Raw genomic sequence first — 23,273 nt, forward strand, 5'->3', positions numbered from 1 at the left:
CACTGAAATGATTCTCAAAGGGCCAACAGCAGCTGGATGATGATCTATATGAACTCATCAATTCTTAAATAGGCAAAAAAAATCTATGGGATGCTTATGCTTTCAGTCAAGAGAGGCAACTTCATAATCAATCTTAAGTACCAATTCATGTTCTGGAAAATCCAAATCTCAGAGACTATGAGTCTTACCTTTTCATATGTACTGCCTTTTTTAGCTTTCTTTACAAAAAATAAACATGTTTATCTCAGAAAACTGAAACAGTGATGAGGAAAAAGTAGAGCTAGGCACTGGTGGCCCATGCCAATAATCTGACCTGCTCAGGAGGCTGAGATCTGGAGGACTGAGGTTGAAGGCCAGCTCAGGCAGAAAAGTTTGCTAGACTCTATCTTTGAAATAATCAGCAAAGTGCTCTGCAGGACTGGCTCAAGTGGTAGAACACAAGGCAAAACACAAAGCCTTGAGTCCAAACCTCAGTACCATCAAACACACAAAAAGATAAGTAAACAGTAGAAGCAGTTGCAGCATGAAGATGACTTATAACCATTTTATTAAAAAGTAATTGGTACCCCCAAATTCTGGATTTAAAATATATTCATTGGACTACCTAACCCTGCAAAAGTGTGTACATATGTATGTATGCATTCATGTACATACATATACAAATGTAAACTTTATAAAATACATGGCAACCTTCTACTCATGCTAACTTAAAAAACAGAAACGTATGTGTAGGTGCTTAGGAGATACATTACAGTCTGTATCCTGGTAACTAAACCTCAGTGCAGATTGGCATCATTCAAGAGAATCATGCAGATAGTGCACAAATGAGTTGTAAAACAACTTCATAGTTTTCCGGGCATCAGTGGCTCACACCTGTAATCCTGCTATTCAGGAAGCTGAGAGCTGAGGATCATGCTTCAAAGCCAGCCTGGATAGGAAAGTCCATGAGACTCTTATCTCCAATTAACCACCAGAAAACCGGAAGTGGTGCTGTGGCTCAAGTGGTAGAGCACTTGCCTTGAGCTGAAGAGTTGAGGGACAGTGCCCAGGCCTAGAGTTTAAGCCCCATGACTGACAAAACTAAACCAAAACAACAACAAAAAACTTCATAGTTCACTTGAGTTTTTCCAGACCCATGGCTTCACTAAGCTAAGTGGTTTGCCAAGATCCTTCCAGGGCCTCCTGACAATGGTGTGGCCAGCTTCTCTATCAGTTCAAGGTCCTCCTAGGTTGATAAAGTCAGTCACACTTACTTTCCGAGGCTTCACTTTATCCTGTATATCATACTGGCCGATCCCTTTATAGCTGATTCCAAGCCACCAGGGAAGTTCTTGTTTGTCCTAGAAGATGGAAAACAGTGAGAAAGAACAAAGACCTAACTGTTCAGCCTTCTAGAGGGCCAATAATAGTCACTAGCCTCTTCTCTTCACAAGCAGGAACAGGTCGAAGCCAAGTTGTCTTGGTAAACCAAACACTACTTAAGAAACTTGTCGTTCAAATGTTCTGAGGTTTCTTCAAATAATAGATAGAGGTCAAGAGATCAATACTGTATACACCATCAAAAAGAATTTGAAGTATTACTGTTTTGATTAAATAGCTGGATAGAGCAAAATCTAAGTAATTCAACTGGGAATGTACCCAGTACGAAGCTAGTTATCCATTATTTTGTTTTGTTATCCATTAATGGATAACAAAAAACCCTCTTGTTCTCTGAATTAGTAACCAGCTATAAAGGTTGGAGAAGTTCCCAAAGAATTACAACAACCAGAAAACTGGTTCCAAGTCCTGATGTTTACAACACAATTAACAATAGACACAGGAACATCCCCAAACCCTTTTGGTTAAGCGCATAACTCAACACCAGGGCTTGTGAATAATCATTTTGTGGTAGAGATGAGAAAGGGAACAGTACATTTTTCTATATAAATCTACGTTCTAGTTCTTGTCAGAGTGAAGGCCAAAAATGAAAGGTAGGCTCCAAAATACACATTCATGCAAATCAGAAATTTAATCAGTAGAATTTAATCAGGAGAATTTAAATTACCCATAGTTTTAGTACAGGGTAGCTTCACTATGCAAGTATTTATGACCTAATTTCCCAGCGTCTTCAATTGTAAAAATGTTAACACTGTTGTAACATCAAAAGTCACTCAAGCCAGGTGCTGCTGGCTCATGCTTATAATCCTAGCTACTAAGGAGGCTGAGATCTGAGGATCATGGTTCAAAGCCAGCCTGTGTAGGAAAGTCCATGAGACTCTTATCTCCAATGAACCACAAGAAAACAAGAAGTGGCGCTGTGGCTCATGTGGTAGAGCGCTTGCCTTGAGCTGAAGAGCGCAGGGACAGTGCCCCAGGGCCACCACCACCACCAACAAAGTCACTCAAGCAAAGAGCTAGAGGCTCATACTGATAATCCTAGTTACTCAGAAGACTGAGGATCAAGGTTTGGAGCTAGCCAGGGTAGACAAATCCAAAAGACTTATCACCAATTTACCAGCAAAAAGCAGGGAAGGAGGTTTGGCTCAAGTGGTACAGTGCCAAGTGTAAGTGAAAAAGCCTTGAAAGGCCCTGAGTTCAAGTCCCAGTAACAGCTCTCTCTCTGTCATACACATACACACACACACACACACACACACACACACAGAGCTACTCAAAATGGATCAATATAAAATGACTCATCTTTCAGACAAGTCTCTAACTTCAGCTATACTTTAATCCCTTACCATCAAAATATTCCTTAGTCAACCTTTTTGCTGATAAACTCTGAAAATACTATGCAAAATATCAAACATATTGTATGATTTTCATACAGAAATACTATCAGATGAAAACCTAGTAACACTGGAGGCATGAACAATGGTTAAAGTAAGAACCAGTAAGGTGAGTGTACCAAAAGAGAACTTTGTAGGGCTTATTGTCTGGCTCCGTGGGGTAGCATGTATTTAGCATGCACAAGTACCTAGGTTCAACCCCCAGCACCAACAAAGGAAGAAAAAAAATAAAAGAGAATGACCTGAGTATCTTAGAACTAAGAGAAGCCTTAAAAAAGCATCTAATAAGTAGCAAGTATTCTTGCAAAAAATAACATGCTTTATAATTTGTTAAAAATAACAAGATGGGGACTTGGAAGGTGGCTCAGTGGTAGAGTGCTTGCCTTACATGCATGATGTCCTAGGTTCGATTCCTTAGCATCAGATAAGCAGAAAAAGCTGGAAGTAATGCTGTGGCTCAAGTGGTAGAGCACGAGCTAAAGGGACAGCGCCCCAGGCCCAGAGTTCAGGCTCCAGGACCAAAGGAAAAGAAACAAAAAAACCAAGATAAACAATGTCTTATCCCGAAAATTGTGTTTTTAGAAATATGTAATTGTAAAGAAATTAATTTTTTGTGTTGTATCCATTAGAAAAAAAAAAAGTGCCAGGCACCAGTGACACATGCCTGTAATCCTAGCTATTCAGGAGGCTAAGATTGGAGGATCTCATTTTTTAACAGCTCAGGCCGGAAAATTCCATGACACTTTTTTCTCCAATTAATCACTAAAAAGCCAGAATCAGAGCTGTGGCTCAAGTAGTACTTTGAGCAAAATAGCAATGAGACAGCACCCAGCCCTGGGTTCATGCTCCAGGACCAACACACACACACACACACACACACACACACACACACACACACACACACACACACACACACACACACACACCCCAATATAGGAAATGCAGCGATTTCTAACCCAGCCCTGGGTTCATGCTCCAGGACCAACACACACACACACACACACACACACACACACACACACACACACACACACACACACACACACACACACACACACACACACACACACACACACACACACACACACACACACACACACACACACACACACACACACACACACACACACACACACACACCAATATAGGAAATGCAGCGATTTCTAAGAGCTTGCACAAGCATGCATATTGATATGTCTGATTTTAGAAAATTAGTATTAGTTATTTTCATAAAGTATCACAGGCATTATGAAAGCTCTGTAATATAAAATCTATTTACCTTTACTGCATAATAATGGACTCCGTAAGTCGGCAGAGCTTCAACTATTTTCATATACCTAAGGAAAATGTATACAAATATACATCATAATCTCATTATAACAGTCAAAGGAACTCTTTTGAAAACAGTGATTGAAGTAAACACATTTAGTTTTGACTTTCCACATTTTAATCGAGATTAATGTCTTGGCTCATGTCTAAATAGAATAAACCATTATAGGAAGTAGTAGAGTTTACACCTCATCTAAATGTTAGCTTCTAACAGAACCTTAGTTTCAAAAAGGTATAGAAAATGTTGTTTCCTGCACATGAATATTTCCATGACTTCAGAATAATACTGTTTTATAAATTGAAATTGCAACTTTTTTAAGTAAGCACATAATGATACAAGCAATAAGAGTCAACTATTGGGTCATGTTGATAAAAAGTAAAAATTAAAAATAAATAAATAAAGCTTTTGCATGCATTGACTGTAGTTGAGGTTGTAAAATTCTTAGAAATATATACTTTAAAAGAATGAAATTTTATGGCTACAAATCTGACTTAAAAATAATAATTCCCCTCCCCAAATAAACATTTATGGAAATGTTGGCATTACTGGCTAGTTTTACCTTCCCTTTGAGACTTTGTAATGGACTCTACCCTCAAGGAACCTGTTCCTGTTTAACTTTGTCCCCTATTCCTTCCTTCCTTCCCTCCTTCCTTCCTTCCTCCTTTCCTCCCTTTCTTTTCTTGCAGGACTAGAGTTTGAACTCAGGGTCTTACTCTTGCTTGGCTCACTTGCTTAGCTGTCAATCTATCACTTGAGCCATGCCTCTAGTTAGGTATTTTGCTATTAACTGAAGATGGAGTATTGTAGACTTTTTTTTGCCTGGGCTGGGTTTGGACCATAATCCTCCAGATCTAGCCTCTTTGAGTAGCTAAAATTAGAAATGTGAGTCTCAGTAGCCTGGCTCTAGGACCCTTTAAAAATGACATCTTAAAGATTAATTTCTCAGTATGCTGTAACTAGTAACAATAATTTTAAAAGTACATACGCTACATGTACATAAATGTAAGAGATTAAGTAAATATGTATATGGCACTTAACTGTACCAGCCAGGAAAAGTAACTTAAGACTCCACAGGCTGAATGGATTCTTAATGACCAAGTAACAAAACTCTCCTGTTTGCAGCCACATCACAATGATCAAGAGAGGCAGAAACACTTTGCAATGTCCTGAGTAGCCAAACAAAAATCTACAGAGACACTGCCCTTCCTTTCCTTTTCTTCCCTCCTTCTCATTCCCTCTTTTCCCTCCCTCTCCTTATCCCTCCTCTCCACCTCCAGCTCAGAGAATGGGTACAGAGTGAAAAATGTCAGGATTCAGCTTTAACACCGCTGACTTCTGATTTCTGCCTTCAGGCTCAAAGGGTTGGTATGATAAAAAAAAAATGACATTAGGTCCAAGAAATATGAGTTGTAAGGAAAGGTGAGCCATGTTTTTCTAACACCAATAGACTGTGTGCCTGGCCCAAAGCAGACCTACACACTGACTTCCCAGCTTGTCTGTGAAAGTATAAGAAGACCCAGCAGCAGCACTTTATGCCTGAACTCTGAAGCTAAGTCCTCTTGCTTCAGCCTCGGCAGAAGTTCTCTGAATCACCACAGCCCTCACTGTTACCCCATCCTCTCCAACATTTGGCCTGTCTTTCTCCTTTTTGGTACCTGGCAGGCAGCTGAATGAGAGACCCCCAAAATATGTGATAACCCAATACATTTTCTTCTTTTTTTTCATGTTAAGACATTTCTAACCAGAAGCAATCTAGGTTCACAGCCAACTACTCAACAAAAATAAGTTCAAATGACTTCTTTAAACAGAAACATTAAAAATGCTACCAGAGCAAGAAGAAAGGAAGGTACTTACTGCACCACAGCTTGACCTCGAGTCAAACCTTTAATTTTCAAATAGTGCTCGATCACTCTGTCCTCACTGTAAAGCAGAGACGTTAGATGTAAGATTACACATGATATTATCAAAGGTGACACATGCTTGATTTTGTTTTGTAAGGTGACATGATTTTCACAGGGGACACATGCTTTTCTGAGACCAAATTCTATTTTCTGCTTCTCCGGCCCTGCCTGGAAGCTTGGGCAGGCAAACCTTCAGCAACACAGTTAGAAGCCATGTTGTTTCCCTAGCATAGAGATACCTGCACCCTGTCAAGTGATCAATTCTATTAGTATCTTGTTGTTGTTGTTGTTGATTGTGGGGCTTGAACTCGAGGCCTGGCCACTGTCCTTGAACCTCTTCATGTTCAAGGCTAGCGGTGTACCACGTTCAGCCACAGCGCCACTTCTGGCTTTTTTGAGTGGTTCATTGGAGATAAGAGTCTCACAGGGACTTTTCTGCCAGGCTGGCTTTGAACCAACATCCTCAGATGTCAGCCTCCTGAGTAGCTAGGATGACAGACGGGAGCCACAGGCACCTGGCTTCCATTAGGATCTTTATCTTTGAGTGTTTTTTGTTTTTTTTTAAATATGGGTTCCTACTTTCAAAACTGTCATTTCCAAGAGAAGGAAAATGAGATCAACTTTTCAATGGGAAGTGAATTTTTCATGGAATTTAATAAAATTGAGTACCTGCCTAGCAAGCTAGAGGCCCTGAGTTTAACCCCTACAATCACCACGATAGAATTGGGGGAAAAGATGGAAAATGAGTACTATATATATTAAAATACGAACTAGAAGGACTCAGTGAAGGAAGCTCTGACCAAGAGGTCTGTATGTCCTAATACTTGGGCTACACAAGACGAAGGCAGTGCCACACACAGTGAAAGCACATACCTTAAGCATGTGCTCACCTAGAAGCACACTCCACAGACAGGTTGTACATTGTAAGGACCACACACACAGGGACTCTGCAAACAACTCAAGACATGAGTTCTAGCATCACTTCCATTCAGTGGTATTTGATGAGACCCTCTCAGTGCAAGAATCGAGTCTCCCCTACAGCAGCTGTGATACACAGGATGGATAGGTTGCTCTTTCTCTCACCTAGGGCTTTCGATTTCCTGACAAACACACATGGGAAATGAATGGAGCCGATGGAGGCTGATGGAGGCCAGGCCAGGAGTTCTGTTGGCTTACCAGTAAGCAAGTGAGGGATGCTCCTGGAGGGTTTTGGTAGGAAAGACTGGCAGTGTCTTCAAATCTTTCCTGGCATTTTCATCACTAAAAGAAACACAACATGGTTAATGTCAGGTAGTGTTCCCTAAAATGTCATCCAAGTTGGTCACCAAGGGAATGAGACCTAAAAAAGTAACCACAGTACCTTGGGCTCTTGCAACATACTACAGTCACTTAGAAGCTAGTGCTCCAGCTAGTAACAGCTCTGGAATTTTGGATAACCAAGTCAAAGGATGATCCTTTGATGTTTATAGTATTTTCTGCATGGACCTGTTTTATTAGCTAATGATCAGAATTGTGCATTTTTAACTGTATTTTTCCACAGCCTTCTTTACAATCCATTGTGTGCCTCTTCACATTCCTATAGTGTCCTCCTCATTATGTTTAGTGGCTGTGAAATAGTCACCAGATTGGAATTCTAGTATCACAATCCCATTCTATGGAACTCCCTGCAATAGAACAAGACTGGAAAATGGGTTTCTAGTAAACTCAAAAGCATCTCTCAAATGACACCACATGAACCAAAAGGTACCTTAGCCATTCTCTAATTACAAAATAATAAAATCCCAGTTGCCAAGAGAAAGGTATGATCTTTGTGAAAGTTAAAAAAGGGTGGACAGGGTGGGGACCTGTGGCTCATTCCTATAATCTTAGCTACTCAGGAGGATGAGATCTGAGGATCTTGGTTTAGAAATCAGCCTAGTAGAAAAATCCAAGAGACTTATCTCCAATTAAAGAGTTAAAAAGCCATAAGTGGCAAAGTGCCAGCCTTGAGTGAAAACAAAAACAAAAACAAAACAAAACTAAGCAAGAGCACAAGGCCCTGAGTTCAAACAAAAAAAGAAATAAGTATTGAGAGACATTTGCCCGGTGCTGGTGGCTCATGCCTGTAATCCTAACTATTCAGGATGCTGAGATCTAGGACCACAGTTCAAACCCAGCCTAGGAAGAAAATCCATGAAACTCTCATCTTCAATTAACCATCAGAAAACTAGAAGTGGTGCTGTCACTCAAAGCAGTAGAGTGGTAGGCCTTGAATGAAAAAACTCAGGGACAGCACCCAGGCCTAAGTTGAAGCCCCAGGACTGACCATAAATAAATAAGTAAATAAATAAATAAATAAAATGCCATTTATGGCTGCTCTTGCAAGGATGATACAAAATACTCTTTCACTGTCCCAAGTTTTTTTTTTTTGCTTTTGTTTTATTTGGTTGGTTCTGGGACTTGAACTCTAGGTCTAGGTACTGTCCCTGAGCTCCTTTGCTCAAGGCTAGTACTCTACCACTTAGAGCCACAGCTCCACATCTGGTTTTCTGATGGTTAACTGGAGATAAGGGTTTCAAGGGCTTTCCTGCCAGGGCTGGCTTTGAACCATGATCCTAGATCTGTTTCCTGACTAGCTAGGATTACAGCCATCAGTGCCCAGCTGCCTGAAGTATTTAAGGAGCTGGTCTATGGAGAAACAAACATGACTCTAAGGTCTGTTCATCCACAGCTTAGTGCCAACTCTTCCTCTCCTTATCTCTCACTGCATCCTATTATCAACCACTGGCTACTCTATGTTGGAAAGTATCTGAGTACCAGGCAGTCTGTGGCACATTTATGGGCATTATTTTCCTCATCACAAGCCTTCCCTGTGTAACACATTACTATTACCAGTGCTCTTCTGGAAAGTGTGAGGTTTAGAGAGATGAACACACTTGCTCCATTTTTTAAATTCCTCTGTAGCAACTGGGGTTTGATATCAGGACCTTGTGTTTGCCAGGAAGGCACTCTATCACTGAGTCATGGCTTTGTGCTGATTAATTTTGAGATAGGGTCTTGCTTCCTGCCTGGGTGAGTGCCTAGGCTGCTATTCATCTATATTAAGCTTTTCATCCTAGCTGGGATGACAGGCGAATGCAACTATGCCTAGCATCTTTCTGTTAAGATGGAGTCTCATAGTCTTTTTTTGCCCTGACTGGCCTAGAACTACAATTCTCCTATATAGCTTCGGATGAGGTTCCATGGAGCCCAGCTATAAGCTGGAAAGGGGGATATCATGAACTTCTTTGCCTTGGGTGGCCTCAGACCACAATCTTCCCATTCTCAGCCACTCAAGTAGCCAACGTGACAGATGTGAGCTAACAGCCTTGAGCTCAAGTTCTACCTTCTGATTGTCAGAATCCCAGGGTCAGAATCAGAAAATGCTGATAAGATTTGAATCCATCACTTGTGTGTCTTTACATTCACTTTCCTGAGTTTGCTCCAATGTGAATCATGATACCGAAGCTGATGAACCAGGTAGAGGACTGAACTTGAACCCAAATTGAATTTCCTTCCAAAGCAAAGCATTCAGCCCTCACAATCAATTGTTACACCCAGATCTAACTGGGGATATAAGCACATGGCCTCCAAATAGGTTTGGCCCACACACTGCTGGGCAGGTTTAGAGGTTGCTCTTTCCTATTCTGCTGTTTAACTGCTTCTCCTCCAGTAGCTACAGAAAGTTTGTTTTCTGGTTCTATCAATTTGTTTCCTGACAAGCTGCAGCCCAGCAAAAGTGAACCCACTGAGCAGATGTTACATAAACTTCCTGTCTTTTTATAAGAAGAGATAGTGAGACTTTCTGCCTAGCTTGGGGCCACTGTGATTTGCACCCATTGATGTTACATTTCGAAACCAGGGTGGTAGCTCTTCTTAAAGATGAAAGATCTTGCTTTCTAAATATTACAGGAAATAAAAAGTCACTTGGCTCCTGTACTTACATAAGAACAAATCTCTCTATTCATTTGAGTGGTGCAGCTTAATCATGCTGACAGTCTTGGGAAACTGGTTTGGGCTTCCGGAAAATCAAAATATTACAATCCAACTTATTCATATTAAAGGTCAACTGTCAACTCCCAGAATTAACATTTATTTTTCTTGATTTCTTTGATGCTTTGCTTTTCAAAGCCTACTGATTCCCCGTCCGCCCCTCCAATGTTTGTGATTGAACTCAAGAGTCTCAAACACGCCAGGTAAGTGCTCTATCACCAAGCTACATCGCTATCCCTTCTTTCTCTCTCTAGCACTGAAGAAAGAAGTCAGGGCCTGGCACTAAGTAGGTGCTCTACCACTTGAGCCAGGCTTCCAGCCCAGCCCTTTTTGCTTTGTCTTTCAAATAATGTCTCACATTTTTGTCTGAGGGTAGGGTCTGGAACTTGATTCATCCCACAGAGCTGGGATGACAGGTACATGGCACGAGGCCTGGTTTATTGCCTGAAATGGAAACTTACTAACTTTTTGCCTGGGCTGACCTGTTCTTTTCTGCTTCCTAAGTAGCTGGTATTACTTGAATGAGCCATTGCACCCTGCTTTTTCATTTTTATTTTTTATACTAAGGTATCTACTTATCCATCAATCATCTATGTATTTTTTTAGTGTTTTATACCTTTAATCCCTGTTACTCAGGAGCTATGTATTTTTTTTTTAAAGAATAAAGTTTAGAAGAACATTCTTTGTAATGAGACAAAAAAGGAAACACCAAATATCCCATAGCAGGAGAAATAATAAAACTGTAATGAATTCACATAGCAGAATACCAGGCATTAAGAACAGATGACAGCTACATAAGACATGGATGAAGCTCACAAATACTGAGCCAAAAGGCAAGACCCTAGATAAATATCCTGCAGTGGGCTGAGGTGGCACTTGCCTGTAATCTCAGCTCTGGAGAGCACAGGCAGGGGTTTGAGGCCAGCTTTTAAAAGGGAGTTCTAGCCCAGCCTAGGCTACAGATTAAGATCCTGTATCTGGATTCCAAACAAGAAAGAAAGAGAGAAAGAGAGAGGAAGGAAGGAAGAGAAAGAAAGAGAAAGAAAGAAAGGAAGGAAGGAAGGAAGGAAGGAAGGAAGGAAGGAAGGATGGAAGGAAGGAAGGAAGGGAGGAAGGAAGGAAGGAAGGAAGGGCAATGAAAACAAGAAAATATGTAGCATAGTCAGACTATCTCTGAGGACAGAAAAGCCATTGTACTAGCATGGGGAAAGGCACACATGAAACACAATGGCAGTGGTGGTGGCCAGGCTAAAGCCCTGGCCACATTCCTCTGGGCTGTGCACATTATCTCTGTTGTTCCTTCTCACTGTAAGTACACGTTACAAACTTTCCAACGTACTGACCACCAAGCGAATCCATCGAGTTGTTTGTAACACTGGCACATCATCCCAGAGGGTTAATTCCCATCATTCTTAGAGCTTAGGACCAAACAGAATTTCACGTTTCAGTGAATAGCCAGTAGCTGAGTGATTATCTGTTCTTCCTCCTGGGGAATTTGCCCGGAAGCCTGAGCCTGATGAGATCCACGGAGTTTTGCAGAGACAGCCAGGCCTGGTTTTAGCACCCTCCCTTCCCCCAGATGGCGGGACAGGCAGGATGGTTTATATGAATCAGGATCAACCTCGGAGGCCAGAGGGAGGGCTCCAGAGCAGCTGGGAGGTGAGTGGGTCTCCATCGGGGATGTCTCTGCCTTTCACTAGCAATAAATACACTCCTCCTGTCTGGACATTCCTGACCCCAGTGGCAAGGCATATGTTATTGCAAAGACACACTTGACCAGATTGCCAGGGGAGACGGTGTTCTCCAGGCCCTAGCCAGAGAGAATGCCCATAAATCTCCATCCCTTGTTACTCAGGGAACCAAAACAGCAACTGCTTCTCTCCATCACCTCAGCAGGAATTCAGACATTAACCTAAGAGCTTGCCTGCATTTTACCTGATTTCCCAGGCAGAGCTCTGCCCTTAGGCCTTCTGGAAAGAAGCAACCCTGACCCTGCATTCAGCCACTGCAACTATACTTTCAGGCGCTGATTCCTTTGGTCTTTCTCAAGCGCCCTACCATAGGCTGTGTTTGTCTTCACTGACCTCCAAAGCCCTAAAGGAATGTGCCATCCCCACCCATTCTGGGGAAAGCCACATGGTTGGCCACACCAAAGCCACCCTTTATGTACGCTAGAGCACTTGTGTGGAAAAAGCCATCCACCCCCCAGCAAATGTGTGCACCTGCTTGCTCAAAGCAACAACAATCAGCCACCTGCCATTTAGAGGCTGGAGTGGAAGGGAGCGTCGGCAATTAGCAAACTGCACTTGTTAGCAGAAAATACCACCATTACTATCTATGGTTAGGTGTTCCAAGGTTTCTGGGACAGGCTACATGGGACGAGAAAAAAAAAAAGTCCAGGCCCAGTCCCAAACTCTATTCTATTATCAGTGCCAAAGATCTTTATTAACTGCAACCCAGGGCAAACGTAAATAAAGAGTGCATGTTAAATAACAAATGACTTAAGTTCTTTAAAAAGTTAACTTGGGACAGGCTTTATTTTGTTCATCTACACATAACTCGAAACTGATATTTCAGAAAGAAATGTACATGTCGATGTAAAAAAGCTATGGTGAAATGGCTGCTTGAACACTGTAGACAGTCTCAGGCTTATCACTGATAAATATGAGTAGCCTAAATATTATCAGAAATTAATTAAAGGGTGCTAGAAGTAGTAACACATGCCTCTAATCCCAGTTACACTAGAGGCAGAGATAGGAGGATTATGGTCTGAGAGGGGCCTGGGGAAAGTTAGCACCAGACCTTATCTGAAAACCAAAGTAAAAGCAAAAGGATGAAGCTTGTGACTCAAGCATGTGACTTGAGCACCTGTCTAGCAATAAAGAAATCCTGTGTTCAACTTCCAGTTCTGCCAAAAGAAAGAGACATGAAGAAAAAGAAAAAAGAGGAAAGGAAAAAGATGGAAAAGGAAGGGGAAGGAAATGAAAGGAGGGGAAAGGAAAGGAAAGGAGAGAAAAGAGAAAGGAAGGGAAGGGAGAGAAAGGAAGGGAAAGAGAAAGGAGGAGAGGGGAAGGAAGGGAAGGTGAGGAGCAGGGAGGGGAGGGGAGGAGTGGGGAGGGGAGGGGAGGGGAGGAGAAAGAGTTGTAAAGGGACCTGGAAGGACCTGGGCAAGTTCTCATGACAAGGAATTCCACTAAATGTGATTCAAGTAAATGAAAATCTTAACTGTTATTAGGCACCTTTGCCTGTCTTGTAGTTGCCTAGTTTAGGTTCTGATGCTCAGCCATTTCTTATCTATGCTTGCTAGGAACCTGTTTTCAACTATAACAAAGGGATAGAAGAGGATTCACATTCCTAACAGATAGGTGCATTTAATATCTGGTAAAGAGGCACAACAAATGTCAACTTAACTTTTAAGTCATTTGAATGAAATCCAGTATTTAAGGATGACAACTTGCCTAAACATGTAATTAATAAAAGGATCTGGATTTCTATGTACAAACACCAAGTCCATTGATTACACTGCTGGCCCATTAACACCTGGGTGGTAAGCAGTTTAAGACAACCTACTTGTTTGCTCAGAACAGTGTTTTACTTGCCAGATTAACTTCAATTTGCCCTGCCTTAAAAGAAAAAAAAAATATCTGCTTTTTGAGTTAATGAACAGCAACTGCAGATCCAGTATTTTCCATTAAAGCTCTCTGCCTCCCAGTGGTGGGGACTGAAACCAAATCTTAGATCACGTGGCCACTCACCATTGCTAGCAAAGGTTCACTTGGGGAAGCCACAGCCAGTGGTTCTTTCTTTTCCAGGGCTAGTGATATGTGGTTGGATGTGTACTGACACTGAGCAGTTACACATCTCTCTATAGTCAGCCAGCCAGAGTCAACTGGAGTCAACAGTCAATACTCCACTGTGAAAGAGGCTGAAAAGCTGAGATGTTTGGTAGATCAGGAGTATTCAATGTCTTCCTTCCTTCCTTCTTTCCTTCCTTTTCTCCTTCCTTCCCTCCTTCCTTTCTTCCTTCTTCCCTTCTCTCCTCTTCTATCCACTTCCCATCATCCCCCCCACCCAATATAATTTAAATTTGAACTCAGGGCCTTATGCTCACTAGGCAGGTACTCTACCACTGAGTCATGCCTCCAGCTCACTTGAGTCTTATTCTGTCCATTTATCACCCCATCCTCAGTCAAGGACCATGTCCTTGTACCCTCACTATAACCAGCAGCAGCAGCAGCAACAGTAGCAGCAGCAGCAGCAGTAGCAACATTAGGTTGAGAACCTATTTGAAATGCAGGCTCTATACCAACTGAATGAGAAAGGTCGAAGGTATGGACCAACAATTCCTACTTACCAAATGGTGTAAGAGCCACTGTAACTGAATAAACAGAAATAAAAACAGCCCCCAACAATCATTTGATATGGGAGAAGTGGCCAGGGAGGTGGGGGTGGAGCCATTTAGGTGGGCAGTGAAGGTCAGTTTCAGGAGATTAAAGGAGACTTTGCTGTCACTTAATCCACCAACAGGAGGCTGGCACAAGACAACAGCTCACACTTATGAGCTATTACTGGGTGGCAGGGGCCAGCCCAAAGCTTGTTATGCTTATTATCATTGACATGCCTCATTCACAGATGTGAAAACCAAGATTTAAACCCCACAGCAGGAAGTAGCCAACCTGATTCCAAGTCTATGCTTTAGATACTTTGTCCCTTTGGTCCATGGCTCTGCAAATAAGGAACAGAAGACAAGGAAGGAAGGAACAGAGGGAGCAAGGTGAAGAGAGGCCAGTTTCACTGGAGGCTTCAGAAGCCATAATTCTGGTGCACTATAATTAATTCCACCAGAATACGTAGGCTTTTTGGGTGGTGACCATCTGCCTTTCAGATTAAACTGGATTAACCCAAACTGGATTAGCTGCCTAAAGGATGTGAACAGAGACAACAAGTATCTCAGTATTTCTTGAACCAAACCAAACCAAACCAAACCTGTGGTCTATCGCCATCTTCCAGTTGTGAAAAAATAAAATAAAATAAAATGAATAATATATATATATATATCAAATTTAGTTTAAAGAACATTTTAATATGTGAAAGTGGAAGCAGGTAAATTGGGAGTATGAGTGGGGTTGGGAGAGGTGGGAAGGGATGATGGAAGGGTGACATTAATCAAGATGCATTGTACTCATTGCTGTCATATTGACATGTCAAATTGAAATCTCTTTGGATACCTACTAAAATGATAATTTTGAAAAAACAAAATTTTTTTTAAATGTTTTAAAATGAGCAACAATAGCAAGCAAACCCAATTGCTTTAAGCAGAAAAAACAGAGACCAAACTACTTCCTACAAGAAGCTCAACACAGATGCCCCCCAGTAGATGAATGGATCAAGAAAATGTGACATACATATATATATATATACACACACACACACACACACACACACACACAATGGAATTCTATGCCTCCATCAGAAAGAATCACAGTGCCCCATTTGTTAGGAAATGGAAAGACTTAGAAAAAATTATATTAAGTAAGCCAGGCCCAAAGAAACATAAGCCCCATGGTTTCCCTTATTTGCAATAACTAGTATATGTCCAGGACAAGCAGAAAAGGTCAAAAGCTATGTACATATGACAATATAAGAAGATATTAAGTTTCTTTTTTGCTATTGTTTTTAATGTATTTATAATGTACTATGTGATTTTTTTTGTTGTTGTTTCTTTTCCATGTTCTTCTCCCATGGTATAACCCACTGTATTTGATTCCAGTGCCCTATATCTTGTATAAACATTTTTTTTAATTTGAGGAGGGGAAGGGAAATAACAAAATGCTGAAATAAGTATACACGTTGACCCATTGTAACAATGAGATGTAGAAGACACTATGTTGAAAACAAACTTTACAACCAGGGAGGGGAGGGGAGAGGAGGCTGGGAGGGGAGGCAGGAGAGGAGTTGGGGAGGTGGGAGGGAAGGGATGGTAGGGGAAAAACGAAGGAGGAGGTAACAATGCTGAACAGGAAATGTACTCATTGTCTTACTCCTGTAACTGTAACCCCTCTGTACAGTATTTTTTACAATAAAAAAAAAATTTTAAAAAAAGAAGCTCAACACAGGATCTTTAAATCACAAAAGGCATTCCTGATGCCCGACCTCTGGTCACAACAAAACAAAGGAACAAACCCCAAAAACATTCCTGCTAAGATTTCTACCCTCTGAGCTGTCTCCACTACTGTGCTGGGATACCAAGCCTGTGATAGGGTGCAGAGAAGAAACAAATGAGCATTTTCATTTGCCATTGATCTTGGGCAAAAGCAGGAGGCCTGAGACTTACGGGTGCATCAACTCCTGACAATTGCCAACTGTACAGCAAAACTGCTTGTAGACTGAGCTAATTTCTTAATAGCTAAAATGAGATGCTCTCTTCACCTGCCACCTGTCCAGACAAAAAGTTAACAAGAGCAGCTGTAACTGGCCAAGGAAGACGTTCCAATGCCTGAATTCACAGAGATTGGCCATCTGTGACACTCAGCCATGTCTGAAGACTTACCAAGGCCTGGTGGTAGCTAGTGAGAGGTCTACAAGGCCAGCAGGAAGGGGGAATTCTGGGAGAAATGGTGGGGGAAGGTAGGGTGAAGGGGTGAGGTGGGAAGATGAACAGCTAGAGCTACACCTTCCTCTTCTTCCATTCCTAAAACTGCACATTGTTCCACTCGTGGAATTTAAACACTTGTTGTTCACAACTGATGCCAAGTCAAGTTCTAGTTATTTACAGAGAGCAAAAGGGAGAACTGGAAAAAAATTACTAAGCCCTTCTTGTCTGGCTAGCTAAAGTGACTTCCCGTACTACTTCTGGGAAGTCAGGGCTTCCCTTTCAGCTTTACACAGAAGTTCCTTTCAGGGGATGAGCATGCGTTCCTGGGCTGCCTCTAGTCCCCAGCTCCTCAGGACTTCTCAATTCATAGGCACGCACAAAATCTTTTTAGCTTCAAAAAACGATCAGTGTGGGCACTTGTTGTGTTGAACAAGTGTTCAGCATTGCACTCACATAATTTACAGAAGGTCATTTTGTCCTAGTATCAATCTGAGGTACATACGTACACACATACATATATACTTCCTGTATGTATATACAGGAGGAAGGAAGGAAGGAAGGAAGGAATTTAAGTTCCTATTGGCCCATCATTCTACCAGAGGCTGGTACACAGAGGGCCAGAACATACTGTGAAAAATCAAAAGGTAACCTACCAGCACAGACCAGTGATGGGCAATAGTCAAGGTTTGAGATATAAAATGAATTTAGTTCTCACTTCTCTGTTCCTAGTTTTGCAGTCTTGGCTAACCTAACTTTTATGAGCTTGACTTGCACACTGTAAAAGTAGGAAGAGTGACATGTCTGATGGGATTCTTGGGAACAGAATTATGAAGACACATGCTTATGTTCAGCAAATGTGCGCCACCCTTTCCAATCACAGCACATCCAACCCTAGAGTCCTCCTGGTCTTGACGCAGGCTCCTGGGGGATGATGGCCACTGAGAACAAGTCCCTGTGGCTGATCAAGGCCAGAGTTTGCCGGAATCAATATTTAAGATATCCTCATACCTCAGCAGCCTATATTTTGATTTGCTACCATGCTATAAGCAGTTTCAGAATTGGTTTGACAGAATCTCAGAGTCTATGGTAACGAGAGGAAGAAGAGTCCTAACACTGCCTCTTTCGATGTCATGACCAATCTACGCAGTTCCTCTCTCAGCCTGTATTAAACTTCAGTCCAGAAGCAGGAATTCTAATGTTCTAGAAAGTTCAGTGTCCCCAGCTACAATGTCTCTGTCATTGCATTTGTGTTCATAGCCAATTTTTTTCATGGGGAACAAATGACTCAGAGATCTGCATGCTTGATGGAGATCAACTGTCAAACTTTTTTTGAACTTGAAAGAATGTCAAAGCAGAATGAAAATGTGAGGAGAGATTTTTCCTAAACGCTAGCCAGCTTGTTGAAGACTCAGATCATTTTCTCCTTTGAAGCTTCAACTCTTTTAATATCTGGTAGAAGAAATACTATCTGTAAGAACGATCTTGGCTAGGAAGTGGTGAATGTGAAAATCCATAAATGTTGAACATAAAAATATTTTACCTCATCAAATGTAAATTGATGTAAATCTCTTGCTAAGTACTCCAGCAAGAGAGTAGAGAACTTTTAAAAGATATGGACTTAGTGAGTTTTTGTTTTACAAAATGTTAAATGGTGATTAGTTGCATGACAAAGTACAATAATTATAGACTTATATTCTTAAATATGGAATCAATGGGGTGGGCACTGGTGGTTCATGCCTGTGATCCTAGCTATGCAGAAGGCTGAGATCTGAGAATCATGGTTCAAAGCCAGACTGGGAAGGAAAGTTGGGGGGAACTCTTCTCTCTAATTAACCACCAGAAAACCAGAAGTGGAGTTGTAGCTCAAAAGTTGAGTTCTAACTCAACTCTAGAGTCAGAAAATGAGCACATGTTTTCCTGCCAAAGAATGGAAAGTTACCTCTCTTCCTCTCCTAGAAAAATTCTTATTAGACAAGTAAAACTTACTTATGGGGCTGGGAAGGTGGCTCAGTGGTAGAGTGCTTGCCTTGCATGCATGAGGCCCTGGGTTCGATTCCTCAGCACCACATAAGCAAAAAGAAAAAAGCCAGAAGTGGCGCTGTGGCTCAAGTGGTAGAGTGCTAGCCTTGAGCTGAAGAGCTGAGGGACAGTGCCCAGGCCCAGAGTTCAGGTCCCACGACTGGACCCCCCCCAAAAAACAAACAAAAAACTTACTTATGGCCAACTTGAATTCTCCAGGTGCTCTTCCTGCATGTGCGACTCAGTGTGTCCTTCGTGACCACACAAAACCTGGATTAAGCGTATTAGCCACCTGAATGCAGCTAACATACTGGATTATGTTATGTGTTGTGTTATCACTCAGTGCTTCTAGAACACACCAGCATGCACTGAAATGCTTATGAGGGAAGGAGTGTGGAATTCTTTACCCCACGTCATCTCTGAGCTCTAAGTGATTCTGGAGGCATCTGAGAAGTGCAAGGAGTTCAGGTCCTGCTTCTATTTGTACCAAATGCTGTACAAGCCAAAGGCCTAGCCAGCCACTGTAGGACTAGGACAAAGAGGCTGAGCTCCAGTCTAGTCCCACCAAGCAGTCAGGAGTGCTGTGGCCTGGGTCATTCCAGGGGAGAAGCACCTAGAGCACCCAAATAGGTCAAGGGAGAGAGAGCCCCTGTGAGCTACATGTGGTTTTCTGCTTTCATGTAGCTGTGGAAAATAAGGCTCAGGTTATAAAGGAAGTCCCCAGGACACTGGGCCAGCAAGATGCTTAGACATCAGGAAGAAAGAAGTATGGAAAACGCTGCCAGCAGGTCCCATCCTGAAAATTTCACTGTGTAAATGAGCAGACTGAAAGTTTAGAGAAGAAAATGTAGAGTTTTTTTTTTTTGTCTAAGTTTTAACCAAATATTAGAGAGAACATCATTTCCCCACTGGGAGTTGGTTGGTTGTTTTGCTCACACAAGGGTTTTGTTGCCAGGCATGGTAGCTCACACCTGTAATCCTTGTGACTCAGGAGGCTGAGATCAGAGGATCTCAGTTCAGAGCCAATCAAGCAGGAAAGTCTGTGAGATTCTTATCTCCAATTATCCACTTAAAAACCGGAAGTGGCACTGTAGCTCTAAGTGGTAGAGTGAAAGAGCTTGAGTGAAAGAGCTCAGGGACTGTGCCTAGGCCCAGAGTTCAAGCCCCACAACCACCAACAAAAAAACTTTTGTTGATTCATTGGAGTCCTGTCCTGAAAATAGTCATAAATGTTCAATTTCTGTCTTTATTTTGCTAGTAAGGAAGGGAATGATTCTTACAAATGTGTGTTTCTTTTGCAATACAAGGTTCACTCTGAGCAGTGGTAAAGTACATAAACTTTGTGCCCCTGTAGGCCACACTCCAGTCATGCAGCAGAGTGTTTCTACCTGTAAAATGAGACCAGTAATTGTTCCTATCCTCACAAGGTTTCTGTGAGGGTTAAAGATACTGATAACAGCAGCAACAGCAATGCTGCTATTAAAAATACAGTGTTAAAGTCGGGCACTGGTTGCTCATGCCTGTAATCCCAGACTGAGATCTGAGGACTGCAGTTCAAAGCCAGCCTGGGCATAAAAATCCCTGAGACTCTTATCTCAAAAAAAACTACTCAGAAAAAGCAGGAAGTGGCACCGTGGCTAGAGCGGTAGAGCACTAGCCTTGAGAACAGAGAGGCTCAGGGATAGCACCCAGGCCCAGAGTTCAAGCCTCACTACCAGCCGTATATAAATAAGTATAAATATATATTATATAATGTTAATTAACAATGTGATTTTAATTGAGGCAAACTGAATTCCAGAGAGGGTAAGTTACCTGTAGTTATCTATCAAGTGGCTAGGCCTGGATTTGAACCCAAGCAAGTTAAACTTCCTTCCTCACTATTATTTCCTAGGTGATTCAGCGCCTGGCCTGCCCTTGCAGATGATTTTTTCCTGTTGTAACTGACTTTAAAGGTCACGTAAATGGAATTATACTCAAAAGCTGTTAAGTAGTCTAGAGGTACAAAAACGAAGGTGGGGGTTCGTTTCTTGCAAGTCTCTGATTTTTCCTCTCCATTAATTACGCTTGGGGACCAAAGACGTTCCTTTCCCATGGGAATAGCTGTGGGTTTATAGCACAGCTGTAAAGTGAGACTGCTTCCTTCCCATTGGAAGGGGGGCGTTCACAGTCTCATTCTGACCAGAGTGAAAATTGGACTCGCTCATTTTGTTTTTCTTATCATCAGAAACACCCTAATCACACAGGTTACTTTTGTAACCTGCAGTATTCAAGATCTTAGACACAAAACTAAATAAAGCCCCCTTGCTTTTACAGACCCGCAGAGCGGCTGGCGGCTCAGTGATAAAGCCTACTGGGTCAGCTTGCAGGAATTCTCTCCCAGTGCCAGAGTTGTGTCACCAGAGTAGCTCGTTGTCTTTTGCAGAGCAAGAGCTGGCTTGGAAATGCAGACTCTCAGCGATGTAAAGAAAATGGAAGTCCCCATTCCATGATTTTAATTAATTTCCAGAGTGCAGGGCTCCCTACTAGTTAGGATGCTAACTTGAAAAGATTGAAGGAAGTGTGGCCGAGTGCCAAGGGGTGGGGGGGAGAGGGGAGGAGTTGCTGCTGATTTGAACTGCATTCTTGGAAGAAGAGTTTGAGCAAAACCATGAAGGTAAAATCGTATAGGATGTGATGTGGTGGGGTAAAAGAGAGCCAGCCAGGACAGGCCAGGGGGCAAGTCAAACTGCCAGCATGGGGTGTGGAGGAGCAGTAGGTGTCTGTATAGTGTGAACCGGTACCAGGTTTCAGAAGTGAAGACTACGATCGGCTGAGCCTCAGGAAGGGGGCTGGTGGTTATGTGCCGGCGGCGGCGGTGGCACAGCACAATGGCGTCAGAACTGAGATCTGGGCTGTGGGGCCTAATCCCTAGGGGCCTGACCTTCACTGCTAATACGTGGTTAAATGGGGAGGAGAGCTATTGTGGTAGGATTGAATGGGATCTGGGCACTGATGGTTTAGATAATGTAAACACTTGGTGGCTAGCGTAAGCAATATGCGCACACTTACGCTCACAGTCAGCTGGAGAATGAGGGCTGAGAAAACCAGGCTCCAGGGAAAAGAAAAGGAGAGCGGGGAGCTGGGTGCTAGCCAGAAAAGGGGTAGGAGGGGAAATCCACCGAGAGGGTGCGAGACAGCACGGTGATGTAAATGAAGGGAGGCAGCACCGGAGGTGGTAGGGCAGCCTGGAAATTGCTGAGTGACGGGAGCTTTGGAAATGTTAAATTTGAAAAAAGAGGGAAAGCTGGGTGTGGTGCTGTGTGCCTGTAATCCCGGCTCTCTAAGCATTCCCGTAGAGGCTGAGGCCCGAGGATCACAAATGTGGAGAGCAGCCTAAGCTACACAGTGAGACAAGGAAGGAAGGAAGGAAGGAAGGAAGGAAGGAAGGAAGGAAGGAAGGAAGGAAGGAAGGAAGGAAGGAAGGAAGGAAGGAAGGAAGGAAGGAAGGAAGGAAGGAAGGAAGGAAGGGAGGGAAGGAGGGAGGGAGGAAGGGAGGGAGGGAGGGAGGGAGGGAGGGAGGCTAGAAAGGAGGGAGGAAGGGAGGAAGGGAGGGAAGGAGAAAGGGAGGGAGGGAAGGAGGGAGGAAAGAAGGAAGAGAATGTAAGTGAGAACTCAGGCATGGAACCAGGTATGCTCCAAGAATTAGGAGTTTAATCACTGTTTGAACTGCAAAAACTAAGATGTTTGGGGATATATTTGGTCTAAGATGTTTGGAGATGTATTTTGGTGATGTTTATGCCTCCATGAGAAAATTCAGTGACGTTGTAAAGTAGTTAAAGCTAAGAGCTGCAGCCCCACGTATAAACCAACATAGAGTCCCATTAGGAATTGCTGTTTTAGTAGCCAGAACCAGAAGAATCCAGCTTCCAGAAAGGAAGGTCACGTTTGCATACAGTATGCATCTTTGCCTCCTTTGTCTCTGGAGAGGTGCTGCCCTAACTCAGGCTTCAGGAGATTCTTATTGGCTATGACAGCAATCTATAATTTAAATGTAGTGTAATCAAGACTACCTACATTTCATTCCACTTCTTTGTCTCTTCAAGAATTTTTTGGTGTTTTTTTTTTTTTTTTGACTGGTTCCCAACTGTCATCCCAGCAACTAGATGGCTGAGATCTGAGGATTACAGTTCAAAGCTCAAGCATGAAGTCTGTAAGACTGTTATTTCCAATTAATCTCCAAAAAAGCTGAAAATGGAGCCATGACTCAAGTGGTAGAGCACCTATCTTGAGAAAAATAAAAGTGCACAGGCCCTAAATTCAATCCCTAGTACTAGCACACAAATAATTAAAAGAAATGTGTTTTCTTTCTCTCTTGAGAACTGCACTTAAGGAAATAATCGTCAATAATGACAGTCCCCAAAATGCAAGTAAATTCACCACAACATTAGCAAAAATAAAATAAAATAAAAATAAAATGTGGGGACAGCAACTTCTATTTGTGAGAAGACATGAATGATGATGAGTCGTGTCACTAACTTTGATGGGATATTTCAGGTACAGCCAAAGGATCTGTTCTGAACACTACAAATAGTAATGCACTTAAGCCTCACAGCAGTCCTATGATACAGGGTATATACTGGCCATTATTAGACTGTTACTCCTCATGT

At 42.3% G+C, this 23,273-nt stretch overlaps 1 protein-coding gene across 5 annotated transcripts in view; it reads right to left on the bottom strand.

Annotated features, from left to right (window-relative positions):
- Frmd4b (FERM domain containing 4B) overlaps nucleotides 1-23,273 on the bottom strand; it is a 188,875-nt gene that overhangs the window by 36,950 nt on the left and 128,652 nt on the right. For all 5 annotated transcript variants that reach the window (XM_042679986.1, XM_042679982.1, XM_042679981.1 and 2 more), the window contains exons 8-11: nucleotides 7,179-7,262; nucleotides 5,956-6,021; nucleotides 4,051-4,108; nucleotides 1,254-1,340 (exon numbers count right to left, since the gene is read on the bottom strand). In XM_042679986.1, the coding sequence (XP_042535920.1) occupies nucleotides 1,254-1,340; nucleotides 4,051-4,108; nucleotides 5,956-6,021; nucleotides 7,179-7,262 (295 nt within the window). The remainder of the gene's footprint in view (nucleotides 1-1,253; nucleotides 1,341-4,050; nucleotides 4,109-5,955; nucleotides 6,022-7,178; nucleotides 7,263-23,273) is intronic.

The sequence above is a fragment of the Dipodomys spectabilis genome, unplaced genomic scaffold (assembly GCF_019054845.1).
Source record: "Dipodomys spectabilis isolate Male_0828 unplaced genomic scaffold, ASM1905484v1 ptg000054l, whole genome shotgun sequence".
NCBI classification, from domain to species: domain Eukaryota; kingdom Metazoa; phylum Chordata; class Mammalia; order Rodentia; family Heteromyidae; genus Dipodomys; species Dipodomys spectabilis.